General features: G+C 38.6%; 1 protein-coding gene across 48 annotated transcripts in view; it reads left to right on the plus strand.

Annotated features, from left to right (window-relative positions):
- RIMS1 (regulating synaptic membrane exocytosis 1) overlaps positions 1 to 27146 on the plus strand; it is a 249200-nt gene that overhangs the window by 155696 nt on the left and 66358 nt on the right. For 25 of the 48 annotated variants that reach the window (XM_015472747.3, XM_015472748.3, XM_024996879.2 and 22 more), the window contains one exon: positions 20092 to 20327. The exons of 13 other annotated variants lie outside the window; for them this stretch is intronic. In XM_015472747.3, coding sequence (XP_015328233.3) covers positions 20092 to 20327 — 236 coding nt within the window. Of the gene's footprint in view, positions 1 to 20091; positions 20328 to 27146 lie in introns of those variants that run through there. 10 more of the 48 variants (XM_015472749.3, XM_024996882.2, XM_024996887.2 and 7 more) reach the window with 2 other exon arrangements.

A 27146-nucleotide genomic window follows, 5' to 3' on the forward strand; every position in this document is an offset into this window, starting at 1 on the left:
TCAGGGTCTTTTCAAATGAGTCAGTTCTTCACATCAGGTGGCCAAAGTATTGGAGTTTCAGCTGCAGCATCAGTCCTTCCAATGAATATTCAGGACTGATTGGACTGGTTGGACCTCCTTGCAGTCCAAGAGACTCTCAAGAGTCTTCTCCAACACCACAGTTCAAAAGCATCAATTCTTCAGCGCTCAGCTTTCTTTATAGTCCAACTCTCACATCTATACATGACCACTGGAGAAGCCATAGCTTTGACTAGACGGGCCTTTGTTGGCAAAGTAATGTCTCTGCTTTTTAATATGCTGTTTAGGTTGGTCATAGCTTTTCTTCCCAGGAGCAAGCATCTTTTAATTTCATGGCTGCAATCACCATCTACAGTGATTTTGGAGCCCAACAAAATAAAGTCTGTCACTGTTTCCACTGTTTCCCCATCTATTTGCCATGATATTAACATCCCACAGATTGATATAAAATCATTTCACTACACCTGAGAAGAACAATCACTGCCTCACAGTAACTAGAATTCCATGGACAGTATATTACTGAGGCTTGTAATGATAATACTGGGAGCTACTATTTATTTACAATCAAGCATAATTTTAGGCAAAGGTGATTTGCTGTCATCCTACAAAGTAGACGTTTCTCTTTATTTTAGAAATGAGAAAGTGTGATATATGAGATTTTAAGAACTTGTGCAAGGCCATGAATAGCAAATAATGATACTGTCATTGGAATGTAGGTCTTTCCTTAAAAAAACAAACAAAAAATCTAGGTCCTTATTATCTTAAAGCTTATAGGCTTGCTGTTGTTATTTTTCTTTTTTACTCTGCACACCTACTTTTAAAAACTATTGAAGTTTTTAAAGACATAAATAGGAAAGAAAGTAAATTCAATGCTAACATGACTTCAGTGATAAGACCTGTGAAGCCCAGAGTGAATTTAGAAAGTTCCCCACCCTGCAGCCATAGGGACAGACCAGAAATCTGACAAACTCTGGAGCTTTGCATCTTGAGGTTTCTGTACAATAATCCCTCTTTCCCTCTGAGGTCCCTACACTGCAGTGAGTGAGGCTAAGAAACCCCAGGTGGAAGTGTGTGAGTTTGTACAGGTGTCCACTTGTCTCTGTAGAAAGTGTTAGTCCTCAGTTGCGTCTGACTCTTTGCAACCCCATGGACTGTAGCCCACTAGGCTCCTCTGTCCAAGGGATTTTCCAGGCAAGAATACTGGAGTGGGTTGCCGTTTTCTTCTCCACAGGATCTTCCCAACCCAGGGATCGAATCTGGGTCTTCTGCATTGCAGGCAGATTCTTTACTATCTGAGCCACCAGGGAAGCCTACAGTTGTCTCTGTAGGTTCTAGAAAATACTGAAGTAAGCCTCTTCCCCAAGCCCCTGACTCGCATGAGAGAGCACCGAGTCTTCACCCAAACTGCATTCTGTCCAGAGCAGAGCCAACTGTGGCTTCCCAGCCCTTTGTCAGGGATATCCTTTGTGACTCTGGGTAGAAACCTGGAGACAGCCACCAAGATCCTCGGTCTGAAGTCCAAAGTTAAGGTCTGGAGAAAACTTGCAGGAAATGGGGACAGAAAGCTGATGGGGACTGCAGGTCATCTAGATCTTGTACCTCTATAGTCAGAGTAGACATATATAAAGGGGTGTTAAGTTTGACGACTGAAAATGAGTGTGAGGAGTAGGCCTTCCCCAGATTGAAGAATTTTCTGAGAGTGTGTTTTACTGAACTTAAGGAAGATCACCTTTGTGGGCAGAGTTCTCCACATTGTGTAGCTGCCGCTGACCTCCTGCATCTTGGTTGTTGCTCGCTTTAGAGTGGGACTGGGTTCATGAACCCTCTAGCGTCAGATTCTAGTCAGAGTGGATGGAAATGTGCGCATAAATCCTACCAGGTCATTAGGAAGCCGGGATTCTGAAGGGAACGGAGATCAGCCATTACGGATCAAATCATTGCAGAAAGATTCTATTACTTTCAAAACACTGTCAAATATCATCTCCTTATTCAACTTTTAACTGAATCTGCTCCAAATATTTCTGTGTCTGTGCATAAAATCTTTTTTATTTTATTTTATTTTATTTTTAAACTTTACATAATTGTATTAGTTTTGCCAAATATCAAAATGAATCCGCCACAGGTATACATGTGTTCCCCAACTAATACAATTATGTAAAGTTTAAAAATAAAATAAAATTAAATTACATTAAAAAAAAAAAAGAATTTATGCACAGACACAGAAATATTTAGAGCAGATTCAGTTAAAAGTTGAATAAGGAGATGATATTTGACAGTGTTTTCAGCCATTACGGATCAAATCATTGCAGAAAGATTCTGTTACTTTCAAAACACTGTCAAATATCATCTCCTTATTCAACTTTTAACTGAATCTGCACCAAATATTTCTGTGTCTGTGCATAAATTCTTGATTTTACTTTATTAAAACATAGAAAAGATAAACTATAAGAAATTCTTAATATTTACATTTACTTTAGTGATATAAAATGAATGCTAAATATCTAATTTTTAGCATTATTTGCCATATATTAAATGATATTATTTAATAATATTAAATAGTAAAAAGTATTTAGTTGTATTATCACACTTACAATGTTAGTTTATAGTTACTTGTATCAGTTACTTATGTATGGTTTTATCTAATATAAGTTCCTAGTTCCAGAAAGTGGTCAGGTTTGCATCTCAGGTATGAAAAAGGACACTTGGAAACATAGCAAGAGCCCGTGTGAGGAAGTTGAGGGATTCAGAAGGGTGTGAAAAAGGGGAAGTAGATGATTATTTAGTAGGAAGTAAAGTACTAATGGGCTTCCCAGGTGGCACTAATGGTAAGGAACCTGCCTGCCAATGGCAGAGACTTAAGAGACTCAGCTTTGATCCCTGGTCAGGAAGAGCCCCTGGAGGAGGGCATGGCAACCCACTCCAGTATTCTTGCCTGGAGAATTCCATGGACAGAGGAGCCTGGCAGGCTGCAGTCCATAAGGTTGCAAAGAGTCACACATGACTGATGCAATTTAGCACACACAACGTACTAAATAGATAGTATATGCAGAGTAAATAAAGAACTGAAAGTACATGCAGACACTATCTACTATCTGTCTACTCTATTATCTATCTACCTGTTATCTGTCTCTCTAGCATCTGTCTCTCTAGCATCTGTCTATATCTACCTATCTATAGGTCTATCTGTCTATTTATCTACCTATCATCTGTCTATGGAAAAGGCAATGGCACCCCACTCCAGTACTCTTGCCTGGAAAATCCCATGGACGAAGGAGCCTGGTAGGCTGCCGTCCATGGGGTCACTAAGAGTCAGTCACGACTGAGCGACTTCACTTTCACTTTTCACTTTCATGCACTGGAGAAGGAAATGGCAACCCGCTCCAGTGTTCTTGCCTGGAGAATCCCGGGGAGGGTGGAGCATGATGGGCTGCTGTCTATGGGGTCGCACAGAGTCAGACACGACTGAAGCGACTTAGCAGCAGCAGCAGCAGCATCTGTCTGTCTATCATTATCTCTCTAGCATCTATCTATATCTATCAGTCTATCTGTCTATATCTGCTTTGATACTATCACTAACCAGTATTGAAAACTTCAACATGTACACTACTTCTGTAGAGCTGAATTTACTTTTCTGTTTAGCCATCCATTCATTCATTCATTCATCCCTTACCAGTCATTTATTGAGTCTCTATTACATGGAGGTACCATGCTGCTGCTACTGCTGCTGCTAAGTTGCTTCAGTTGTGTCCGAATCTGTGCGACCCCATAGACGGCAGCCCACCAGGCTCCCCCGTCCCTGGGATTCTCCAGGCAAGAGTACTGGAGTGGGTTCCATTTCCTTTTCCAATGCATGAAAGTGAAAAGTGAAAGTGAAATCGCTCAGTCGTGTCCGACTCTTAGCGACCCCATGGACTGCAGCCCACCGGGCTCCTCCGTCCATGTGGTTTTCCCGGCAAGAGTACAGGAGTGGAATGCCATCTACTTGATGCCAATTATATGGTGCAAAGCAAAACCGACTCATAGTATATATGTAATATTAGGATGCATATATTCATCTGAGAAATGAGACTCAACCTGCCACTCCTGCCTCACAGGACTGTGAGAGAATAGAATGAAGGGTAGTTATGCTGCATGTTTATAACTCAGCTACTGCACACAAATGTCAAGAATTAAGTGAGTTACTTTGTCTTTTAAAAGTTATCCTTACATCTGTCACAGGTCAGATGACTACATAAGGTATGACACAACACCTTTCTTTTTTTTTTTTATTATCCAGATTTTGATTATTAATATTTAACTTTTCCACTTGACTGGGCTTTATGATGAGCTGAATGAGTGTATGTTGGCTTGGAGAAGTCCAATTTCATTAGTGTGGAAATTTTCAGAGTCATGCCCCTGGACTGTGGTACTCTAATGAACAGTAACTGTCTGCAAATTGCCACATACAGGTTTGAAACAGGAATATTAAAGGATAAGAAGAGGAGACTCAGATAGCAGGGCTCTGAGCTTTACCCTTCCGAGAGAGCAGTTTTACTAGGATTTGTTTTATTAATTCAAGACTTATGAAATATATCATTAAATATAAAGAGGAAATATCAGTGCCTTTAAAAAAGCATATTTTAAAACAAATGTGGCACAATAATTTCTAGTGCTATCATTTGAAGGAAAAAATTAAAATATGAGATTCAGTTCTAATTCTTTAGCTATTAAGTATTTTTAATTCAGATAGTATCATAATTTGGCCAATGGTTTGTCTAGTATGTTGCAAGTCCTTGGCATGATACATTAGGAAAAAAATCTATTTCAAAGAAAAAGGAAACTTGCAGACTGCTAGGTCTATGTTGAGCTTAGATGGTCTTTTTTCCCACTGCATATTTTATTTATGAATCATACACCTGGTGTATGAAGTAAAAGAAGTGCTTGGGATTGCTTTTTAGTACAATAGCTTTACACAGTATGATACATACTATATAAATAATATATTTTACTTTCAAATCCATTGCTTTAGCATACATACTTAACAGATTTCATACTACACTTGGTAACTTAAATTTAAAACAATATGGTAAAAATTGTAAAGGCTTTTTTTTACTTTATCATTTTTTAAAGAAAATAATCACTTAGAGCTACATTTATTTACTCATTTTTAAATATGATTACCTTGATTTCAACCAGGACATCGTAAAGCACAGACACAATAATGAAATTGGTATAATCAGCACTCACTGACTGAATGCATAGTACATACCCAGTTTAATGACTCAAAACCCTAGACCTTGAAGGATTCTCAAAAGACCTTATGCCCTAGCTTCCTATAATTAGTGGAAATGTTTTCTAAGTTATTTGCATCATCCAAAATAATTGATGATCTTTGTTCCTTTGTAAACTAAAACAGCAGTTACATTATGAAATCACTTGTGTGTCCATCTTCAGCTTTCTGACTTTATCATTTTGTGACTCATTTATACTATTTTATGGTTCATACATGATATGAGAAAGTATTTACTTTTTTATATATTTTTTTTACTTTAGTTTGATTTGCTATGTTTCAGGTATACAGCAATGTGATTCAGTTACATTTATGTGTGTGTGTGTGTGTGTGTGTGTGTACACATGTATGTATATGAGGGGAATGGTTTCCGTGTGGCACTAGTGGTGAAGAACCCACCTGCCAAAGCAGGAGACCTCAGAGACATGGGTTTGATCCCTGGGTCAGGAAGATCTCCTAGAAGAGGGCATGGCAACCCACTCCAGTGTTCTTACCTGGAGAATCCCATGGACAGAGGAGCCTGGAGGGCTACAGTCCATTAGAGTTGCAAAGAGCTGGACACGACTGAAGCCACTTAGCATGCATGCACTCACACATATATATGTGTATATGTATGTATATGTATGTATATATATATGTATGTATGTATATGTATATATGTGTATATACACATACACATATACATGTATGTATATTTTTTTCCTATTCATTTCCATTATAGGTTATTATGAGATATTGAATATATATAGTTTGCTATATAGTTGATCCTTGTTGTTTATCTAATTTATATATATATATATAAATATTTTAGTGTGTGTTTGTTAATCCAAACTCATATTTTATCCCTTCCCTACCCGCTTTCCATTTTGGTAACAGTAAGTTTTTCTTTATCTGTGAGTCTACTTCTATTTTGTCAATAAGTTCATTTATATCACTTTTTGGATTCCACATAAATGATATCATATAATATTTGTCTTTTTCTGACTTACTTCACTTAAAATGATCATTTCTACTTGCAGCCATATTGCTAACATTGGCAAAATTTCATTTTTTATGATTGAGTAATATTCCATTGCATATATGTACCACATTTTCTTTATCCATTCATCTGTGGATGGACACCGGGGTTGCTTCCATGTCTTGGCTACTGCAAATAGTGCTGCAAGGAACACTGAAGTGCCTGTATTGCTTTGAATTATGGTTTCCTCTGGAGTGGGATTGGTACATCATATGGTACTTCTCCTTTTCATTTTTTGAACAACAGCCATACTGTTCTCCATAGTGGCTGCATTCCCACCAACAATGTAGGAAGGTTCCCTTTTATTTTCTAATGTTTCAGTATTTACTGAATATTGTAGACACACCAGCTTTTGTTGAACAGTGTGTGTGTGTACACACACATGTATATTTGGTTGAATTCATGATAGACTGGAAATACATGTGTATATAGTTAGTTCATTATTTATAATCACTAAGGTCCTTAAATGTTTCTTAGAATAATAATAAACAAATGATTGATTGATTTAGTATTTGAACAGAATAAGTATATTCTTTCTACCCCATTAACCACCTAGTTTCCAAATCAAAAAGTTGGAAGCTGCCCTAGTTTTAACTCCTCCCAGTCCTCTTTCTAACACTTTATTTGTAGCATTATCAGCCCCCACTATATTTCTGGATGTTCTTTCCCTAAAGACCTCCCCACATGACATTTTAACCTCACAGGTACTCTGTGTTTGTCTTGATACACTGTGGCTTCTTGGAGGACCCAACCGGTGTGTTACCTGAGATCTTTTCATTCCTCCCGCCTCCAGGAACCAGTGATTACCTTTGGGAGACTTAATCACTCTCATAAAGAATTTGTGTTCAAGCCAGTCATCGAGTAATACAATAGATTTTACTTCCTAAATAGAACTCATGATCACAGACTGCAGATTGAAGACAATAGATATTTTTATTCATCTCTAATTGCCAACTGAAAGCTACCCAAATTTTGTAAGAAGAAGATTAAACTTTTGTCTACTATGAAACTAGGAGACAACAGCATCCTTAAATTATAAACTATAGAAAACACCTTTCAAATCCAGTGAAATCTGTACTAAAAGGAGGAGAAATACCAAGAGTAGATGCTGACTTATTCAGCTCCTGAATAATGTAGAGTTCTCTAAATGGCATAGCCTTAAAAAGCCCAGTTAAAATGTGCACCTCAGATCTGTGGGAACTAGAGAACTTCCAGACCTGGGACATCCTGAAGCAGTGATTCATACCTCAGAGGAGCAGCTGACATCTGCTCAGAGGAGAAGCCTTGCCGGTCTGCCAGGCTGTGTGTCACCTACAGCCTGTCAGGGAACTGTGAATAGAAGCAAGTTGGAAAACACTACCCAGTGTAGTTTGCAAAGAAATGAATTGCTACAGCCCTATAACACATACCTCTTCATTACTCACCAAGTGGAGATTTTGACACCACCTGTGGTCCTGATGACTCTAAACTTATTCAAAAGTAAGGAGTGAGTTGACACAGCCTGTCCAGTTGCAGGTGTGACGAAGTAGCTGGTATCAGATGGATCATCTCTCCTACAAAGCTATAAAAACTAAACCAAAACAGATGAACAGATAAAAAACTATTTGACAGCACTTATAAGCAATATTTCAGACAAAGAAATTGAAGGGGCTGCAACCCTTGAAAGAAGAAAAGGACATAAAGTAATGCCACATGGACCCCTTTTCCTCTGGAGGGACTTTGCAATCCAGTGACACAGATATTCAGTTCAGATCAGTTCAGTCGCTCAGTTGTATCCGACTCTTTGTGACCCCATGAACCGCAGCACACCAGGCCTCCCTGTCCATCACCAAACTCACGTCCATTGAGTTGGTGATGCCATCCAACCATCTCATCCTCTGGCGTCCCCTTCTCCTCCTGCCCTCAATATTTCCCAGCGTCAGAGTCTTTTCAAATGGGTCAGCTCTTTGCATCAGGTGGCCAAAGTATTAGTTTCAGCTTCAACATCAGTCCTTCCAATGAACACTCAGGACTGATCTCCTTTAGGATGGACTGGTTGGATCTCCTTGCAGTCCAAGGGACTCTCAAGAGTCTTCTCCAACACCACAGTTCAAAAGCATCAATTCTTCAGTGCTCTGCTTTCTTTGTAGTCCAACTCTCACATCCATACATGACTACTGGAAAAACGTGGCTAGACAGACCTTTTTTACAAATTGAGTGATAATTTTAAACTAAAAAATGCCCCCCCAAAAAAAAACCCTAACAGTACATTTAATAGGTGGGTTTAATGGCATGTTAGAAACAGCAGGACTGAGAGTTAGTGACCAGGTCTGTGGAAAGTATTCTTTGTTGACAAAGTAATGTCTCTGCTTTTTAATATGCTGTCTAGGTTTGTCATAACTTTCCTTCCAAGGAGTAAGCATCTTTTAATTTAATTTCTGCAGTCACCATCTGCAGTGATTTTGGAACCCCAAAAAATAAAGTCAGCCACTGTTTCCCCATCTATTTACCATGAAGTGTTGGGACCAGATGCCATGATCTTAGTTTTCTGAATATTGAACTTTAAGCTAACTTTTTCACTCTCCTCTTTCACTTTCATCAAGAGGCTATTTAGTTCTTCTTCACTTTTTTCCATAAAGGTCATGTCATCTGCATATCTGAGGTTATTGATATTTCTCCCAGCAATCTTGATTCCAGCTTGTGCTTCCTCCAGCCCAGCGTTTCTCATGACGTACTCTGCATATCAGTTAAAGAAGGAGGGTGACAATATACAGCCTTGACGTACTCCTTTTCCTATTTGGAACCAGTCTTTTGTTCCATGTCCAGTTCTAAATGTTGCTTCCTGACCTGCATACAGGTGTCGAAAGAGATAGGTCAGGTGGTCTGGTATTCCCATCTCTTTCAGAATTTTCCACAGTTTATTGTGATCCACACAGTCAAAGGCTTTGGCATAGTCAATAAAGCAGAAATAGATATTTTTTTCTGGAACTCTCTTGCTTTTTCGATGATCCATCAGATGTTGGCAATTTGATCTCTGGTTCCTCTGCCTTTTGTAAAACCAGCTTGAACATCTGGAAGTTCATGGTTCATGTATTGCTGAAGCCTGGCTTGGAGAATTTTGAGCATCACTTTACTAGCGTGTGAGATAAGTGCAACCAAGCAAAGAGCGGCATCTTCCTGGGGTGAGGATACAGATGTCACAGTACAGGAACTGACAGAGAAGTTGGAAACTGAGTTGGGAAGAGGCAGTCCCACAGTTTGTAACAGATTTCCCTAATTTATTGACTGCTGAGCTGTGCATGCACAGAAATTAACCAAGAAATTAACCAAACAGCAGCAGCTGGAGGATGAACTTCTGAGCAAACTCTCCAGCAGCTGCCAGGTGCTGGGAGACCCCATGCCCACTTCAAGTGCATGGGAAACACTTTGGTGTCCTGGACAAATTCCAGGAGGGCCAAACTCTGGAAATAGCATCACACTCTCAAGTAACAGCAGACCTTTCTTTAAGCACAGCTCTGAACAGGAGCAGGACTTATTCTCTCTGCCAATCAAAAACAATTTCACTCCTGTTGGAGGAAAATAATATCATCCAAAGCCTCTGTAGGTTTTCACCCACAAAGTCTGGCATCTAACTTAAATTAATGAAGAAAAGGACCAACCAACTAACAAGGAAAACGATTTTTCTTAAAATAATCCTAGGGAGGGGAGAAAGAGATTATGTTCAGGAAAGAAACAGTGAGACTTTGGCTGGAAATTCAGCAGATGTTATCAAAACCCCAAACCCATGGAATGAAAAGAAGAATGGTAGAGAAAAAAAGAAAAACATCAGACCTACTGTTTATGCTTGGTACATGTTGCAGCTGCTGCTGCTAAGTCGCTTCAGTCGTGTCCGACTCTGTGCAACCCCATAGGCGGCAGCCCACCAGGCTCCCCCGTCCCTGGGATTCTCCAGGCAAGAACACTGGAGTGGGTTGCCATTGCCTTCTCCATGGTACATGTTACTCAGTGAAAATATCCTTCAGATAGTGCAAGGATGAATGGATGAAATTTCTAAGAATTCATCACCAGCCAACCTACTCTTCATGTGGAAGGAAAAAGTCTCTGGTTGGGAGCAAACTGGAAGAAGAAATAGGGAATACACGGGAGGGGTAGTAAGAATAAAAGTAACAGGAACAACATATGGGGGAGAGTTGGCAATAATAACAGTAACAACAACAGTAACAAATCGGTTGTGCTTTTATGTGCCAGCAACAAACATTAGGACATGAAATTTATAAAATACATCAATACAGTATAATTAGAAACATGAAATACCTAAGAATAATTCCAAGTAGGTAAGCTAATTAGAAATAAACTAAATGAATAGGGATCGATCAATAATATCTAAGTCCTCAATATGAAGAGTGTTTATAGGCTCATAGATAAATCCAGTTGTGTGTGAGTGAAATTCAATAAGAATTACACAGACACAACTACTTCAAAAGGTCTGGCTATTTGAGGGATCGAATGTAAATAGCGATCTAACTTGAGCACATCCCTTGGTTCTAAAGTGATGCTGCTGTCAAAATAGGTCCAGTGGATAAGCTTAGATGGAATTTGACACCATCCTGTTATCAGTCCCAGATTTTTAACTCCTAGAAATTATGAGTGAGATGCCTGGGGGTTTCTTGATCAGCAAATTCCTTTTGTGTTGACCATTTATCATTAACAACTTGTATATTGATCCAAACAAGTGTAGGACTCAAATAATTTGAGGAGATTTCTGATTTATTTGAAAACATATAGTGAATTTGTCCTGGAAAATCCCATGGACGGAGGGGCCTGGTGGGCTGCCTGCCGTCTATGGGGTTGCACAGAGTCGGACACGACTGAAGCGACTTAGCAGCAGCAGCGGTGAATTTGTGTGTATTATAGCCATCTTTTCATATGCTTTAAATTACTTATCCTTTTTTGGCCTTAGGGTGGAGTCATGGTAGTCGTCTACCTTCTTTTGGTGTGTCCAAGATACAGAAATTGATTATGATTTTTAGGCTAAATTTATTATTAAGAGTGGAAATCATCTTTACGTAGTGTCTCATAAACTTTTCCTAAAAGTTGCCTTACTTTCTGAAAATTAGAAGCTGTATCAGGCCCATTTTTTTTTTCATTCTGTTCCCAAATTACATGCCAGTCATCTTATATTAGAATAAGGAGACAGAGTATGACAATGAAAGGTGCAGGTTTGGTTCCTGTGTGGTTGGTCTCTGGGATGTCTATAGGTAATGCAAAGTCTTTTTGTCTACTTTAGGGAAAGTGAGCTCTCAGGGTTCCAGCTTCATTTTATCAACCTTTAAAACAACGCTTGATTAAAATGAGTTTCTACATTGCCTGTTACCGTAATTTCATTGGCTCTATTAATACAATGCACACTGGTAGGTACTATGCAATATATGAATTCCATATATATATTTTACAGTTGATGGCATTTTTCTTTCTTAAAATACATAAAATTTGATGTGTCTTAATATTGAGCATAATTGATTTGATTTGTTTGGTCACTGAGTTGTGTCTAACTCTTTTGTGACCCCATGAACTGCCAGACTCCTCTGTCCATGGGATTTCTCAGCCAAGAACACAGGAGTGGGTTACCATTTCCTTCTCCAGGGGATCTTCCTGACCCAGGGATCAAACACACATCTCTTGCATTACAGGCAGTTTCTTTACTGCTAAGCCACCAGGGAAGTCCTATTGATTTGATTAAGTGCATATTGATTCTTCATTTTAACAGAAAACCCAATTCTAATCTTGCATTAATGTAATATTTGTCAGTAAATGGTTCATACATCTTTGTTATATATTATGAAGATTTCCATTAAATAGAGCCAATTAGTTAAAGTTCTGCTTTTGTTTTCACTTTAGACTTACTGTTTACAACAGACAAGAGTAAATAGTTTATTTTCCTCGAACCTCCTACAATTTAATATATTCACCCACCTTCTGTTGTTTACCATCCCTATTTATATTCCAGTATTTTACTGTAAAGAAGGATTTCCTTACTTTATATAATAAATAAAAACACATCTACTGTCTTGAATATGTGGTATATTTTTGTCACTTTTTATAGTTTAAAAAGAACCATCTGTACTAATTGCAACTTTTAAAGAAATTTAATGGAGTATAGTTAACTTCAAAATATTGTATTAGTTTCTGCTGTACAGCAGACTGAATCAGTTATATGTATACATACATCCCCTCTGTTTTAGATTTCCTTCCCATTGATCAACTTTTAACCTCAGCTTCTATTTGATAGAGAAAATCTGGAGGTAGATAATTGAGCATGACAATTTGTCTGTCATATACAAGCAATTTTGCAGCCTAGCAAGTAGCAGCACATATAATAAACATCCTACAAACAACTCAATCAAAAATGGGCAGAAGACCTAAATAGATATTTCTCCCAAAGAGACATATAGATGCCAAAAGACACATGAAAAGATGCTCAATGTCATTAATTATCAGAGAAATGCAAATTAAAATTACAAAGAGGTGTCCCCTCACACCAGTCAGAATGGCCATCAGCCAAAAATCTATAAATAATAAATGTTGAAAAGGATGTGGAAAAAAGGGGAATTCTCCCACACTGTTGGTGGGAATTTAATTGGTACAATGGTATGGAGAAGAGCATGCAAGTTCCCTAAAACCTAAAAATAGAACTGCCATATAACCCAGCAGTCCCACCATGGACATATATCTAGAGAAGAAAAAAACTCTAATTCAAAAAGATACATGCACCTCTACAGTGTTCATAGCAGCACTATTTACAATAACCAAGACAGGAAACAAGCTAACTATCTATTGACAGAGGAATGGATAAAGAAAATATGGGGTGTGTGTGTGTGTGTGTGTGTATAAAACACAATATTCAGTTCAGTTCAGTCACTCAGTCGTGTCCGACTCTTTGCAACCCCATGAATTGCAGCACGCCAGGCCTCCCTGTCCATCACCAACTCGCATGAGGTGGCCAAAGTACTGGAGTTTCAGCTTTAGCATCATTCCTTCCAAAGAAATCCCAGGGCTGATCTCCTTTAGGATGGACTGGTTGGATCTCCTTGCAGTCCAAGGGACTCTCAAGAGTCTTCTCCAACACCACAGTTCAAAAGCATCAATTCTTCGATGCTCAGCCTTCTTCACAGTCCAACTCTCACATCCATACATGACCACAGGAAAAACCATAGCCTTGACTAGACGGACCTTTGTTAGCAAAGTAATGTCTCTGCTTTTGAATATGCTATCTAGGTTGGTCATAACTTTCCTTCCAAGGAGTAAGTGTCTTTTAATTTCATGACTGCAGTCACCATCTTACTCAGCCATAAATGAGAATGAAAGCAATGCCATTTGGAATAACATGGATGGAACTACAGATTATCATACTAAGTGAAGTCAGAGAAAGACATATATAAATTTATCAGTTTATATATGAAATGTAAAAGTACAGATGAGCTTATTTATAAAACAAAAACAAACTAGCAGACATAGAAAACAAACTTAAGGCCACTGAAGGGGAAAGGGGGAAGAATAAATTAGGAGTTTGGGATTATGGTACATATAACACAGTTCAGTAGTTTTTAGTATATTCACAATTAGCTATGCAACCATCACCACCATGTAACTTGAGAACATTTTTTTCATCTCCCAAAGAAACCCATAACCCTTGGCATATACCCCTCCCCCTGTTCTTCTAGCCCCTGGTCATCACTTATCTACATTTGTCTCTTGATTTGGCATTTAATTTAGATGAAATTATACAGTATATGAGCTTCCCAGGTGGCGCTAGTAGTAAAGAACCTGCCTGCCAATGCAGGAGATGTAAGAGATGCCGGTTCGATCCCTGGGCTGGGAAGATCCCCTGGAGGAGGACATGGCAACCCACTCCAGTATTCTTGCCTGGAGAATCCCATGGACAAAGGAGCCTGGCAGGCTACAGTCCACGAGGACACACAGAATCAGACATGACTGAAGCGACTTAACACACATGCACCCATATAGTATGTGACCTTCTGTAGCTGACTTCTTTCATATAGTATAATGTTTCCAACTTTGTAACATGTACCATTCATTTTTATGAGTAATAATATTCCATGGTATGGATAAAACACGTTTCCATTCATCATTTGATAGGCATTTGGGTTGTTTCCTTTTTTAAAGTGTTATGAATAATGCTGATCTGAATGTTCCTATGTCAGTGTTTGGATATGTTTTCAATTCAGCTCATGAATGTATCTCTCATGGGCTTCCCTGGTGGCTCAGAGGTTAAACCATCTGCCTTCAAGGATAGAGACCCAGGTTCGATCCCTGGAAGGAAATGGCATCCCGCATCCCACTCTAGTATTCTTGCCTGGAGAATCCCATGGACGGAGGAGCCTGGTGGGCTACAGTCCATGGGGTCTCAAAGGGTCGGACACAACTGAGGGACTTCACTTTCACAGATGTGATAGGAATGAAATTACTAAGTAGTATGGCAACTCAAAGTTTAATTTAACTCTAAGTTTTGTTTTAGTTTAAAACTCTAAGTTTTAGTTTAACTAAACTGCCAAACTATTTCCAAAGTGACTGCATCATTTTACACTGCCACCAGCTGTGTATGAGGCGTCCAGTTTCTTCAGATTCTCGTCAGCGCCTGTTAGCATCCCCTTTTTACTGTAGCTGTCCTGTGCTTGCAAAGTGGCCTCTCATCATGGTTTTCATAAAGCTTCTTTTAAGCCAAATTTATCAAACTTGTTTGATATTTCAAATAATTCACTTTGATTGTGGATTCAGATTCTTATATTAAAATTCTTTTGAGTCATCCATTTCTTAAAAATGGCTTTTTCTTGAAAGAGAAGCATATTCACAGTATTAGAAGTTCAGTTTCTTTTTTCCCCCTGGGAATTCTTTAGCTAACTGCATGAGAACTATGTCTACATAGATCAATCAGAGCAGGAGCTCTGTTCAGTTGATATCTGTCTGCCCAGACCAGTATTCCTAGGGTACAGAAAGTGAGAGACTATTTTCACCAATTGAAATGACTTTTTTTAAAACATGCAGAGAAAACTAGTAGTTCCAGTTTTACCACTTGACATAGATGGAAATGGACACAGAAACCTAATCCCAGAACATGAAGGGCTGTTCTTTATTATGGACAAGACATTTTCTTGAATGATATGAACTTTTGTAGCTTACTAACAGACAGAAAAACCAGAGTTTCTGTCATCTGCCACCAAGCTCTCAATACACCTCTGAGATTTTCTATCGACCCGATTTCATCTGTAGACAGACCCTCTATTGTTGCTGCCACTGCCACAGACAAAGCAAAAGAAGAGCCAGATTCAGCAGGAAGCAGAACCAGCAGCAAACAAAACAAGGCCAGAGTTAAGAACACAAAACAGAGATTGAAAGCAACGTTCTCTTGTCTCTTGATATTAAATTCAGGAGCCTGAAAAAGGCATCACTGGGCTCAGAGCATTCATGGGGCGCCCTCCCCAGAGGTCCAGCAAATGTCCGTCTGGGCATTTTTACAGGATCTCTGACACTCTTAAAACATAATCCCCAAATTTAAAACAGTTGTCAGAAAAGTATATAGGAAATGTCAAAATTTTAACTCATTAGTGAGCAAACCAACAGAGAAACAAACTGGTTACTCAGATGATGTGCATATAGACACAAATATATAGTCATTAGGGAAAAAAAAGTGAAAATGCTGGAACATTGTCCAGTTTGATCCCAACTGGATCATGTTCTCTAGGTCAATAAAACCCTATCCTTTGGAGTTATCCTCACTACCAGGTAGTGATCATTTGCTCCTTATAAGTTCTTTTCAAGTTAACATCTTTTTTGTTGTTCAGTCACCTAGTCATGTCCTACTGTTTGTGACCCGTCTTCATAGCATCTTTTACAGAGTTGTAAAATTTTTGCACCATAATTATTATAAGAGTAAATAATAAGTCAATAAATATTCCATTCCCTCAGAGAGTCAGATGCTTGTAGGCCCTTGAGGTGCTTAGTAGATAATCCTTAAACATGGCATTAAGAGGTAAACCAGATTTTTTTTTTCCTAATCTCATTTCCAAGTTTAGATTTTTCCTTTCTTAACAGGTAGAAGGCAGGTATTACTCTGAGCAGCTGGGTAAGTGGCATACCCTTAATGTAATGTGCAAGATTAGAAAAGGCAGTTTTTTCATTGGGTTGAACACATTTTTGAGAGCCTTATCAGATAAACCCAAGCAGTTCACAAGAAAGGTACATAAATTCAGAGTCAAGGCCTGCAATGAGGTGGAGAAAAGCCATGAAAATTGGCAGAACATAGAAGAAAGTAAAACCTGGAACCAGCTGAGACACCTAGAGGGTCAGTCTCCTGAAGTTATAGAGGTGTGGGGAGCAGGTGTCGAGAACTCCGGTTTTAGTGATGAAAGAGAATGAAAGTCTTGCCAGGAGGCACAAGGTGGGAAAACCTATGAGACCAGAGTGTCCCAGGATCAACAAAATCAAATGCTTTGTCTAATACATGATGTATGAAGATGTCAAAGAGATGAGGACTGAAAAATAGTAGGATTTTGTCATGTGGAGTCATTTTTCGACTTTGATGAAAGGAAAAGGCAGAATGGATGAAGTGCTGGTGACAGAGCCTGGTTTTGCTTAGTTTAGGAGAGAATAGAGAGAGAGTGGATGTACAACCCAGAGGTTTCAGCACAAGGTCAGGAGCTAGGGGAGAGTCTTCCAAAGGAGGAAGGAGGGTTTTTTGTTTGATCTTTAAATATGGGTTGTGTCAGCCTGTTTGTATAGTGAGAACTCACTTATTCAGCTTCAATTTAGGGGCTTCCCAGATGGGTAAAGAATCCACCTACCAATACAGGAGACACAGGAGACATGGGCTGGCTTTGATCCCTTGGTTGGGAAGATCCCCTGCAGGAAGAAATGGCAACCCTCTCCAGTGTTCTTGCCTGGAAAATTCTATTGACAGAGGAGCTGGGCAGGCTACAGTTCATGGAACTGCAAGGAGTTAGACACAGCTGAGCAAAGGACTGAACTTCACTTTACTCAGCAATGGGAGGAATGCTGCAAATGTTTAGTGTGTGCTGATATTAGGTATCCAAGTCATAATGTGACCGGTACAAAATATAAAATACAGGGGTGGGAGGTAGCAGTCAGTGCTTGACAGAGACCCCAAAAAAGCTTTATAAGGCAAAAGCCCTTCCAGGGCACCTTGAAGGACTCAGGCACATCTAAAGGACAGGAATCAGTTTTTGGATAATGGAAGCAGAATAAAGGAGAAACAGGCAAACAGAGGTAAATCTGTGCTAAGACTCTGACCTTTCCTTTAGTTTAATTGATCTGGCTGATTAGACCCAACTCCAAACTTCTCCCTTCAGTTAGCTGACAGAATTGAAAATGCCCTAACATGTTCCATTTGAACATATGATGCTGTAGATTCTTCAGGAAACTATTCAGATCACGTAATAATGATTTTTGAGCTTCTAAACAAAATATTTTATTTTTTGAGGGAAAAAAATGTGTCTTACTTATTCATAGACTTACTTTTAACATAACTTCTTAAATCACCCCCCACCAAAAAATGGCAATTGTTTACTGTACAGATTTATCTGATTTTTTTCAGAATTTTTATTTGTTGACATCGTAGAACATTTCATTGCTGTAAATAAATATCCATGAAAAATTTGTGACTCTTCGTCATTGGATACATTTTTATAATAGAACTATTATAGAAAACACCTTCCTGTTCTTTCAAACTTCTCTATAACCTAAATAACAGCATCTAAAATTTAACAATAGTACTTTTGTGCAGTGATTTTTAAAATGCAGATTGAGAGTTGTGATATAATTCTGTTTTCATGAATCATGTGGAGAAAAAAGGTGTGTGTTGGTTTATTTGTACTTTAAAGGTAAAAATAAAATCACTAGAAAAGACGATTTCAGTAACCACTGTGGGGAGTGTGCTGAGGAGACTGATGAGAGATGAAAACTATGGATTTCTCAGTCTCAGGTGTTTGCTTGAAGATGGGTATTATAGTGGTGAAATTGGCCAAATCCTGTCATTTCTGTATATCCTTCAAGCAGAATCGTGTGAATAAAATAGTAGAGAAACCAGACACTAAGAGAGGACTTGAGCAGGATCACAGAGTTAGGAAATACATTCAAATAAATTGGTGAGGACACGAAATAAATTGGCTGTAATATTTATCTGAAAAGGAAGTCCACTAGAGTTGGGTATATAAACCTCTCAGAAATCAGTGTTAAATTTATTATATGTAAAACTGCCTTTTTAATGTTTGGAAAAAGAGACTGCATAAAATGCATAGTGAAATTACCAGATTTGCAAATCGCTTTAAAAAGCATTTGGCTTGATGAAAAGGTGATTAGAGTAAAGGGAAACAATGTGAATACCTGAATACTGTCGGTGAATGTTGACATGCACAGATTCAAGAAACGCAGCTAGGGTTTAACATTCCAAGTTATTCTGGTCAAATCAGGTCTCAGTTTCTGTTCACGGTCTCTGAAGTGATCCTAAGGTCCAGACAGTCCTCTGTTTTCCCTGCCTTCTGAGCCCCTATACCAGTTTTCCTTTCTGCTGAAACACTCATTGTGTGTGTAACCACAAACATGTTATGTGATCACCAAGGCTTTCTGTTTTATTGTTTCTCATCATATTAGGGTCTACTCTGGCTTGTATAAGAAGTGTCATCACTTAAGCTATATTCAATGATATGTTTAGTATTTCCAGACAAGAAATAGAAAGTCCAGATGGTGGTAAAGGTCATGGGAGCCAGTTTTTGCAGATATTTTGAGGACACATAAAATAAGAGGGCCATTTCAAAGATATCAAACAGGACTTTTTGGACCAAAAACTGGATAGTCTATGTCAATAATGTAAATGCATAAGTAGCACAGTTAAGATAGAAAGGATCCTACTCCCCTGGCCCTCTCTGCCCTGCCTTCGACTCTAGCTCACGGACACACCTTTGCTTGGGCAGGTAGAGAGGTTTGTCCATTAACCTTCTATGGTACCTGAGCAGAAATTTATTCATTTGGGAAAGAAGTCCAGTGATCTTGTCAGATACACTGAGGCAAGCTCAGGACACAGACAAGTAAGTTTTGCAGAAAGGAATGAAAACAAGAACATCTGGACTCAGAACCTGTGGGTTTGAAGAGTCCAAGAATGAAAATGAGAGGAAACGTGTGGAGGAGATAGACCAGGAGGGGCTAAGTAAGGAGAAGGAGAGAGGCTGGGGGGTTTGCCAGATTAACAGTCTTTCCTGGGTTCACTAAGCCTCAGAGAATAAAAGATGTGCCTATGAGTTGGAATCCCAAAGAGAAACCAGCACAAATGCTGTTTTCATTTTTTTTAAACCTTGTCATATGGCAAATTCAGAGTATCCATTTTTAACAATATTTTTCCCTCCGAAATGTATATGAACTTATCTCATCGACTGAAATATTTTAGCTTTTCCCTGAAAGTAACAGAGGAACTATTGACAAAATTGATCAGTTACATTTACTCCCCAATCGCTAGCATCTGTTGCATTTCCTTTTCCTCTCTTCCAGGAGTTGATAGATGACTCTACGTTGAAATGCTTGTTGCTTCAAGCTGCATCCAGTAAACATTTGACAGTGGTGATGTGATCTTAAGAGTATTCATAGCTGTAGGACTACTACTCAACGGGCTTTTCACTCTAGAATTTTGCCTGGATTATTTCAAAATGAATGAGATTTAGAGTTTCAGTTATGCTGACCTGTAATTTATGGATGCATATATGTTTTTACTTTGTAAATATAGTTCATTTACCCCTAAAATGCAAGGCAGACGGATGGGGACTTCCGGAAGAGCCATCACCAAGAGCACAAGCATGAGCGGAGAGATGTACACACTGGAGCATAATGATGGCAGCCAGTCGGACACAGCTGTGGGCACCGTTGGAGCAGGTGGGAAGAAGAGGAGGTCCAGCCTGAGTGCCAAGGTGGTTGCCATAGTGTCTCGAAGGAGCAGAAGCACATCCCAGCTGAGCCAAACAGGTGAGTGATATGAACTCAAAAATCTCAAGTTCTTACTAGAAAGATGGAGTTGATCTTCATGCTGTGTCTTGTGATGGGCTTTACGGTGTATTGATGCTAAGAATGTTTATTTCTGTTTCTGGAAACCTGTTCCATGTGTGAGTTTATTCTTCTTTTCTGTACAGCTGTCTAACAGGTATCATTTGTCAACTCTAAAGTGGTCAGATGTTTTGGAAAAAAAATTAAGCTGTGTTTACAAATATGCAAGGAAATGCAAAGAAGTATTAAAGAACCAAATTGTTTGAAATGCAAGAAAAGCAACAGGATTCTCCTTTTCAAAATGTTCCTTAATGCAATTACTTCTAATTTAGACTAACTCCATATTGTTATAGAAAAGAAGGTCAGTTGTGCAACTTGAAAAAGTGTGTGATGTAATCATTGGACTGTGATTGCTGTATTTTCAATGCAAGTAAAAAATCTAGCAGTTATTTTTACTTTAGAAAAAAATGGGTCAGTGTATTCATGCGACAAACAATGTTTTAATACAAATTTGAGTTTCAAACATTTTCTACTTCTCATAAATCTTAAAAGCTTTATGTCCACAAGGTATATAGAAGAAAGCAAACACAGAAGGGAGGATGGTTATTTATGTATTCTAAAATATATAAAAAAAGACTGCCTGAAATTATATAACATTTGTTCTTACGTATTAGATAATTTGTTACTAGGCTGAGTACTGCAGAAAACCGAAGGTAAGTGAAATATACAACTGATATCAGCACTTGTTTCTCCTGCCATAATCTTAGTTCCATTTTTTGTTCCTTAAGAGTGAAAGTCTTATTGCAAAATTTAGTTATGCTAAAACACTTTCATGAAATGCTTTTTTATAGTTAACTTGGCATCCTGGAAACTACATGTTTTATATTATACATTCTACTGGACAAAATGATGAATAAATTAGAAATTGGAAATTTTGAGCCATTCAGAAATTGAACTAGTGCACATAGCTGTTTATCAGAACAGAGGTTTGTCTTTCTGAAAATCACAGGATTAGAAAGGACCTACATAAGCCAAGGTCTAGGAGCTGCCTCTCTGCCGTCCCAGGGGGTTGGGCTGTTCATTTTGAAGGAAAATCATGTGTCTTCCTTGGGGTCCTACTTCCTTAGGAGTAGGAGGTGTTTTATCATTGCCTTTGCTTCTTTTATTTTTGACGCTGGTGCTTAGTGGTTTGTAGGATTGATGTAATAAATGATCCTTTCCAGTGGGGGGTGTGGATGGACTTTAACCGCCAGATTTCAAATCGCTTTATCACTTGGATGAAATGGAAATTCTCCTTAATGTCCTTCTAGGAAACCAGTGTTTGCTGCAAGTTCGGGGATGGCTTATCTTCTTCCACGGCTTCCACAGTCGGTCTCTTCTCAGTTTCCCCCATAGTTAGCGTGAGTGGAGTTACCTTTTCTTAGAATAAAACACAGCAATAATTAAACATAAGAATTATATTGAGGTACTGCTTTGCAGGTAATAGATTCAAATGAGTGCCACTGAAACCCTCAACCCCTTTAGTTTAAATTTTATCCCAATTATAATCTTTGCTGAATTTTGAATATCCCCCTCCCAAAAGTTGCATTGTTAGTAACTTCCACTGAATACCCTGGTTTCAGAGATCAGGTTTCAAGGTATAGGGGCAAAAAAGGCTGACAAAGCCAAGGTAACAAAAATAGTTCTATTCCGAAGTGACCGAAGGAATGAAATGTGACTTGCCCTCGGGCTCAGTTTGCCTGTGTAGCGGGTGGGTTTGACTGAAAGTCCACCTCTGAACTTTCCAGGTGTAGGAATTGATGTTTCTTCTACTGCATCATAATTGTATCTTACATTTGATGACAAGTTTTCTCATTCTTCTTGATCTTCCCAAAGTAATTGACCAACAGTGACAAACCTCAGTTAACTTTCTCTTTGTTTCAGTGGATGGCCTGGTTTGTCTCCCTATTGCTTCTTTTACAAGTGTTTTCTCCCCCCTTTTTCAGTGGTTATATTCTCTCCTGTGAAGAGTCACCAAAATTCAGAATTCTCATTCTAAGAAATCTTATTTTTTGTTGCTTCAGCTACTGTGTGAAAGTGAGAGTTGTTCAGTCGTGTCCAGTTCTTTGCAACCCCATAGACGATACAGTGGAGAAGGCAATGGCACTCCACTCCAGTACTCTTGCCTGGAAAATCCCATGGACGGAGGAGCCTGGTGGGCTGCAGTCCATGGCGTCGCTAGGAGTTGGATACGACTGAGTGACTTCACTTTCATTTTTCACTTTCACGCACTGGAGAAGGAAATGGCAACCCACTGCAGTGTTCTTGCCTGGAGAATCCCAGGGACGGGGGAGCCTGGTGGGTTGCCGTCTTTGGGGTCGCACAGAGTCAGACACAACTGAAGCGACTTAGCAGCAGCAGCAGCAGCAGATGATACAGTCCAGGGGATTCTCCAGGCCAGAATACTGGAGTGGGTACCCTTTCCATTCTCCAGGGGATCTTCACAGCCCAGGGATCGAACCCAGGTCTCCTGCATTCTAGGCAGATTCTTTATCAGCTGAGCCACAAGGGAAGCCCAAGAGTACTGGAGTGGGTAGCCTGTCCCTTCTCCAGAGGATCTTCCCATCCCAGAAATCAAACCGGGGTCTCCTGCATTGCAGGCAGATTCTTTACCAAATGAGCTATCAAGACTGTATACGATCATCAAATTTATTTTTCCATATTTGTCCTCCAAAGAATTATTCCTTAATTTTAACTTCTTATAAGAAAGCCCCTTGGATGGCCTACTTTAAATAAGTGGAACATCTCCACAATTCTGAATTTCGAGGACTTCCTTTCAGTAACGCCATAGTATGTATAGTTACAAACCCTTAGAATAGTTTTCTACTTTTTAAAATTTTCCTTTAACTTGCTTTTCCCCAGGTCCATCATTCCAGAGAAAGCTATGTGATACTTGTCCAATTTTAAGAAACATTATTATAATTGATTTAGATGTCTTTAGTGTGAATTGAACCCAATAATTGCAGACAGGTGAGGGTTTCAGGGGGGCTCCTAAATATATGTATATTTAAGACAAATTTTTAAAATATATTTCATTAAAATATAGTTGATTTACAATGTTGCGTTAATTTCTTATATACAGCAAAGTGATTCACCTATATATATAAACTATAATGCATGTGTGTGTGTTCAGTCAGTCAGTCATGTCAGTCTCTTTGCAACGTTATGGACTGTAGCCCACCAGGCTCCTCTCTCCATGGGATTGTATAGGCAAGAATACTGGAGTGGGTTGCCATTTCCTCTCTGAGGCAGATTCTTTACCACTGAGCTACCTGGGAAGCCCAGTATTATAATATGTGTATATGTAGATATATGTCTATTATTTTTCATATTCTTTTCCATGATGGTTTATCATAGGATACTGAATTTAGTTCCCTGTGCTATGCAATAGGATCTTAGTGTTTATCCATCCTATATATAATCATTGGCATCTACTAATCCTGAACTCACAATCCATTCCTCCCCAAGTTGCCTCCCTCTTGGCAACCACAAGTCTCTCCTCTATATCTATGAGTCCATTTCTGTTTTGTGAATAATTCATTTATGTTGTATTTTAGAGTCCACATGTAAATGATATCATATGTTATTTTTCGTTCTCTGACTTACTTCAGTTAGTATGATAATCTTGAGGTACAGCCATGTTGCTGCAAGTAGACATATTTCATCCTTTTTTATGGCTGAGTAATATTCTATTGGATATATGTACCACATCTTTATCCATTTAGCTAAGACAGATTGTCTTATGGTGTCAATTTATCAAAGATTTTGAAGAAGAAAGCAGTCTTACTTATGTATTAAAAGAAACTGGGTATTCTGTGGAAGAGAATGTATTATGTTTAATGTAAATGTCTTCTTATGTTTGTAAAAAAAAAAAAAAAAAAAAAAGACTTTAAGGGCTTCTATGGCAGTGAGTCTCTGGGATCTTCCCCAAGCACCTCTGCCACACAGATGATGGATAATCAGGGAAACATGAAGCATTCAGAAATAATGTTTAACCGGCTCTTTTTAGAATGGGAGATTTCAAGTATGTTGTTTTATTTGTTTTCTTTTTATAGCTACAGGTTTGCTCAAGGAGTTTATTTGATTATTTGTTCAAAATCAAGTAAAATCTATTTCCAAAAAGTGAAGAGCATAGTAAACTATATATATACATACATGTATGTAGTAAATTATGTATGTGATATGTAAGTATGTTCCATTTACTTTGTGCTTATGTGTAACTTGCTGTGCACCTCAATATATTTACTGTGCTCTTCAATTATGTATAATCATTTATGTTGAATATTTCAAGTATAAGCAATGCTAATATTTTAAAATCACCTTTAGCACAATATTCATAATGAAAGTAGCAATTTTTAAATGTATTTTTTAACTAGGAGACTGATATAAACAGAAATGTTTCCAAAAACGCTACCGCTGATGAATGGGTTCAAACCATCAGGCACATAGCTCAAAATTTGTTCAGTGTGCAGTAGCTGAATTAGATTGAAAAGGGTGTGAGGAGTGGGAGGAAAAGGAAACTTTAAGAAAAAGCTCCTGATCCAGGAGTGTTTTGGAATTGAATGAAGCTCTGGTTCATTCAATGTAGGGCCAGGCCTTAGGATATGAGGAAGTTTGGTGCCTAATGTAGGTATAGCCTGGCCTGTATAGCCTGAGGTTTGCTTCACTAAATGAAGGCTCTTTTGAGAAAGATCATCCTTATGTACACCCTGTATTTACTTACAAGTGAAGATAATTGTGGTGATAGTTATCATAATAATGATAAGTATTCATATATCTAAATGATTTAAACCAGGGTATTTGCATTTCTAGAGCTTTTTCCATGTACCCCTAAGTTATACAGATACAGGTGTGTGTGTATAACTTCAATCCATGATTGGTGACAAAAACATTGTGATTAGAACTTTTAGCTTTTTTGAAGAAGACACCTATAAATGTAAAAGTATTATGAGCTTTATAGGCTAGAAACTACTTAATTTATTTTACCATATTATTGAATATTTGTCTCTCCAGGACTGTACCAGGAACAATGGCTATTTCAAAATTTAGAAGCATCATTCCCAGTGGACATAAATCATTCATATTTGAAATAAACAAGAATTGAAGAGCTCAAAGAGAAAACGTAAAGCCAGATGCCAAATGTAACAAAACCCAGTGCCATTTGTGTGTATTACCAAGGGAAGTGGGAAGACAAATAGGTCAAAGGACTAAATTTCTTAGGATAAGAACACATGCAGAATCGGCAGCTAATTATAGTCTAGACATTTAATGTAATTATTATTTGTTATATCATTAACAACTGATGATACTTCATTAACTAGATTAATATCATCTTTTCCTACATACTGGCAGGATTTTGGTGATTGTGCATTGATTAAATTATGGAAAATGTTGCAGGACTTTGTTATACTGTCAGATTTTCCAGGCAAGAGTACTGGAGTGGGTTGCCATTGCCTTCTCCATCATGTACTAAGACCATACTAGAAAAGTCACTTCTGTGTTCCTTTAAGAACAGATATTTTGTACCGTTCCAACATTTTCCACCATCCACATTTCTGCTTCCCCTGTGAAAATCCTTTCTTTAAAGACCTGCTCAAAATCCTCTTAAGTCATCTTGTGGTGTTATTTCAAGGTTTTCTAGTGTCTTTTTCCTCTGAATTCCTGTAGATCCTGACTTCACTGTCAACTTGCTGCAAACCCAAACATTCTGGGGCCACTGCCATGAGCAAAGCAATAAGGAAATAATGATTAATAAAAATTCTCACCTGGACACAGAGAAACAAACAAAAAACAAAAATAAAAAAAATTCAGTGACCTGAAAATGATTCACACTCCCTCTGAGAGAAATCTGAGTCTATATATAAAAATACCTTCCAGCCACACTGTGCTTCTTCCTCTTGTCCTGTGTACACCAGGGTGAGTGGGACAGGGCCCAGGTCCCCATGGACTGCACCGAGTCCAGAAGCCCAGCTACGCTTGCTCCTTCTGCCTTCCTGACCCGACACATTTAGCATCATCTATTCTAGGCACAGACATTTCCAAAAGACTGAAGTTTTAGGCCTGCCTTCCTGCTGCTGTTTTTCTTCAGAAATCCTGAAGCAAGGAAGCATAAACTAATTTTGTGGCAATTATTAAGAGGCCAGTAATTTTGTGGAAAGGGGAAAAGAAAATACTGGAAGAAAAATACAAGATGTATGTCAATAAATTACCTAGCCTGTGAACCCAATTTGGCTTGAAGCAAAGATGTATGAAAGAGCCGTAATGGGAAATATGTTTTGGAAAGAAGATTGGAGCCAGGTCTTCAAACCATCTAAAGTACTCTGCTCACTATTTTTATGGAGAGCTTTTAATTGAGAATAGAAGAAACGAAACTGTGTCCCCAAAAGCTTAAGTGGAAGCAAGATGTACAAAATAGTGAGGAAGCAGAAAGGTCAGAGTGAGGCTAGTGAATGAAATGGAATAATGTGACGTAGGTAGAAAAAGAGCCATAAAGAGGGACAGGGATGAGCTTGTTGCAATAAAGTAAGAACCCAAATGGAGAGAGAACAAAATGAGAGACCCACATTTAGGGGTAACTGGTGAGAGAACTGGGGGGTGTGTGGGTCAGGATTCAGGGAAAGAGTGAGTGAGCAAGGAGAAGGAGAAATAGACCCAAGGGAAGGCAGGGTTTCCCAGAGAGGCTGCTGAATCCCCAGAAAGAAAGGGAGGCCAGGGAGTACAGACTGCTGGAGTCTGCAGCTTCAGGGTCACTCTGCCTGGCCC

This window comes from Bos taurus, chromosome 9 (assembly GCF_002263795.3).
Source record: "Bos taurus isolate L1 Dominette 01449 registration number 42190680 breed Hereford chromosome 9, ARS-UCD2.0, whole genome shotgun sequence".
Lineage (NCBI taxonomy): Eukaryota > Metazoa > Chordata > Mammalia > Artiodactyla > Bovidae > Bos > Bos taurus.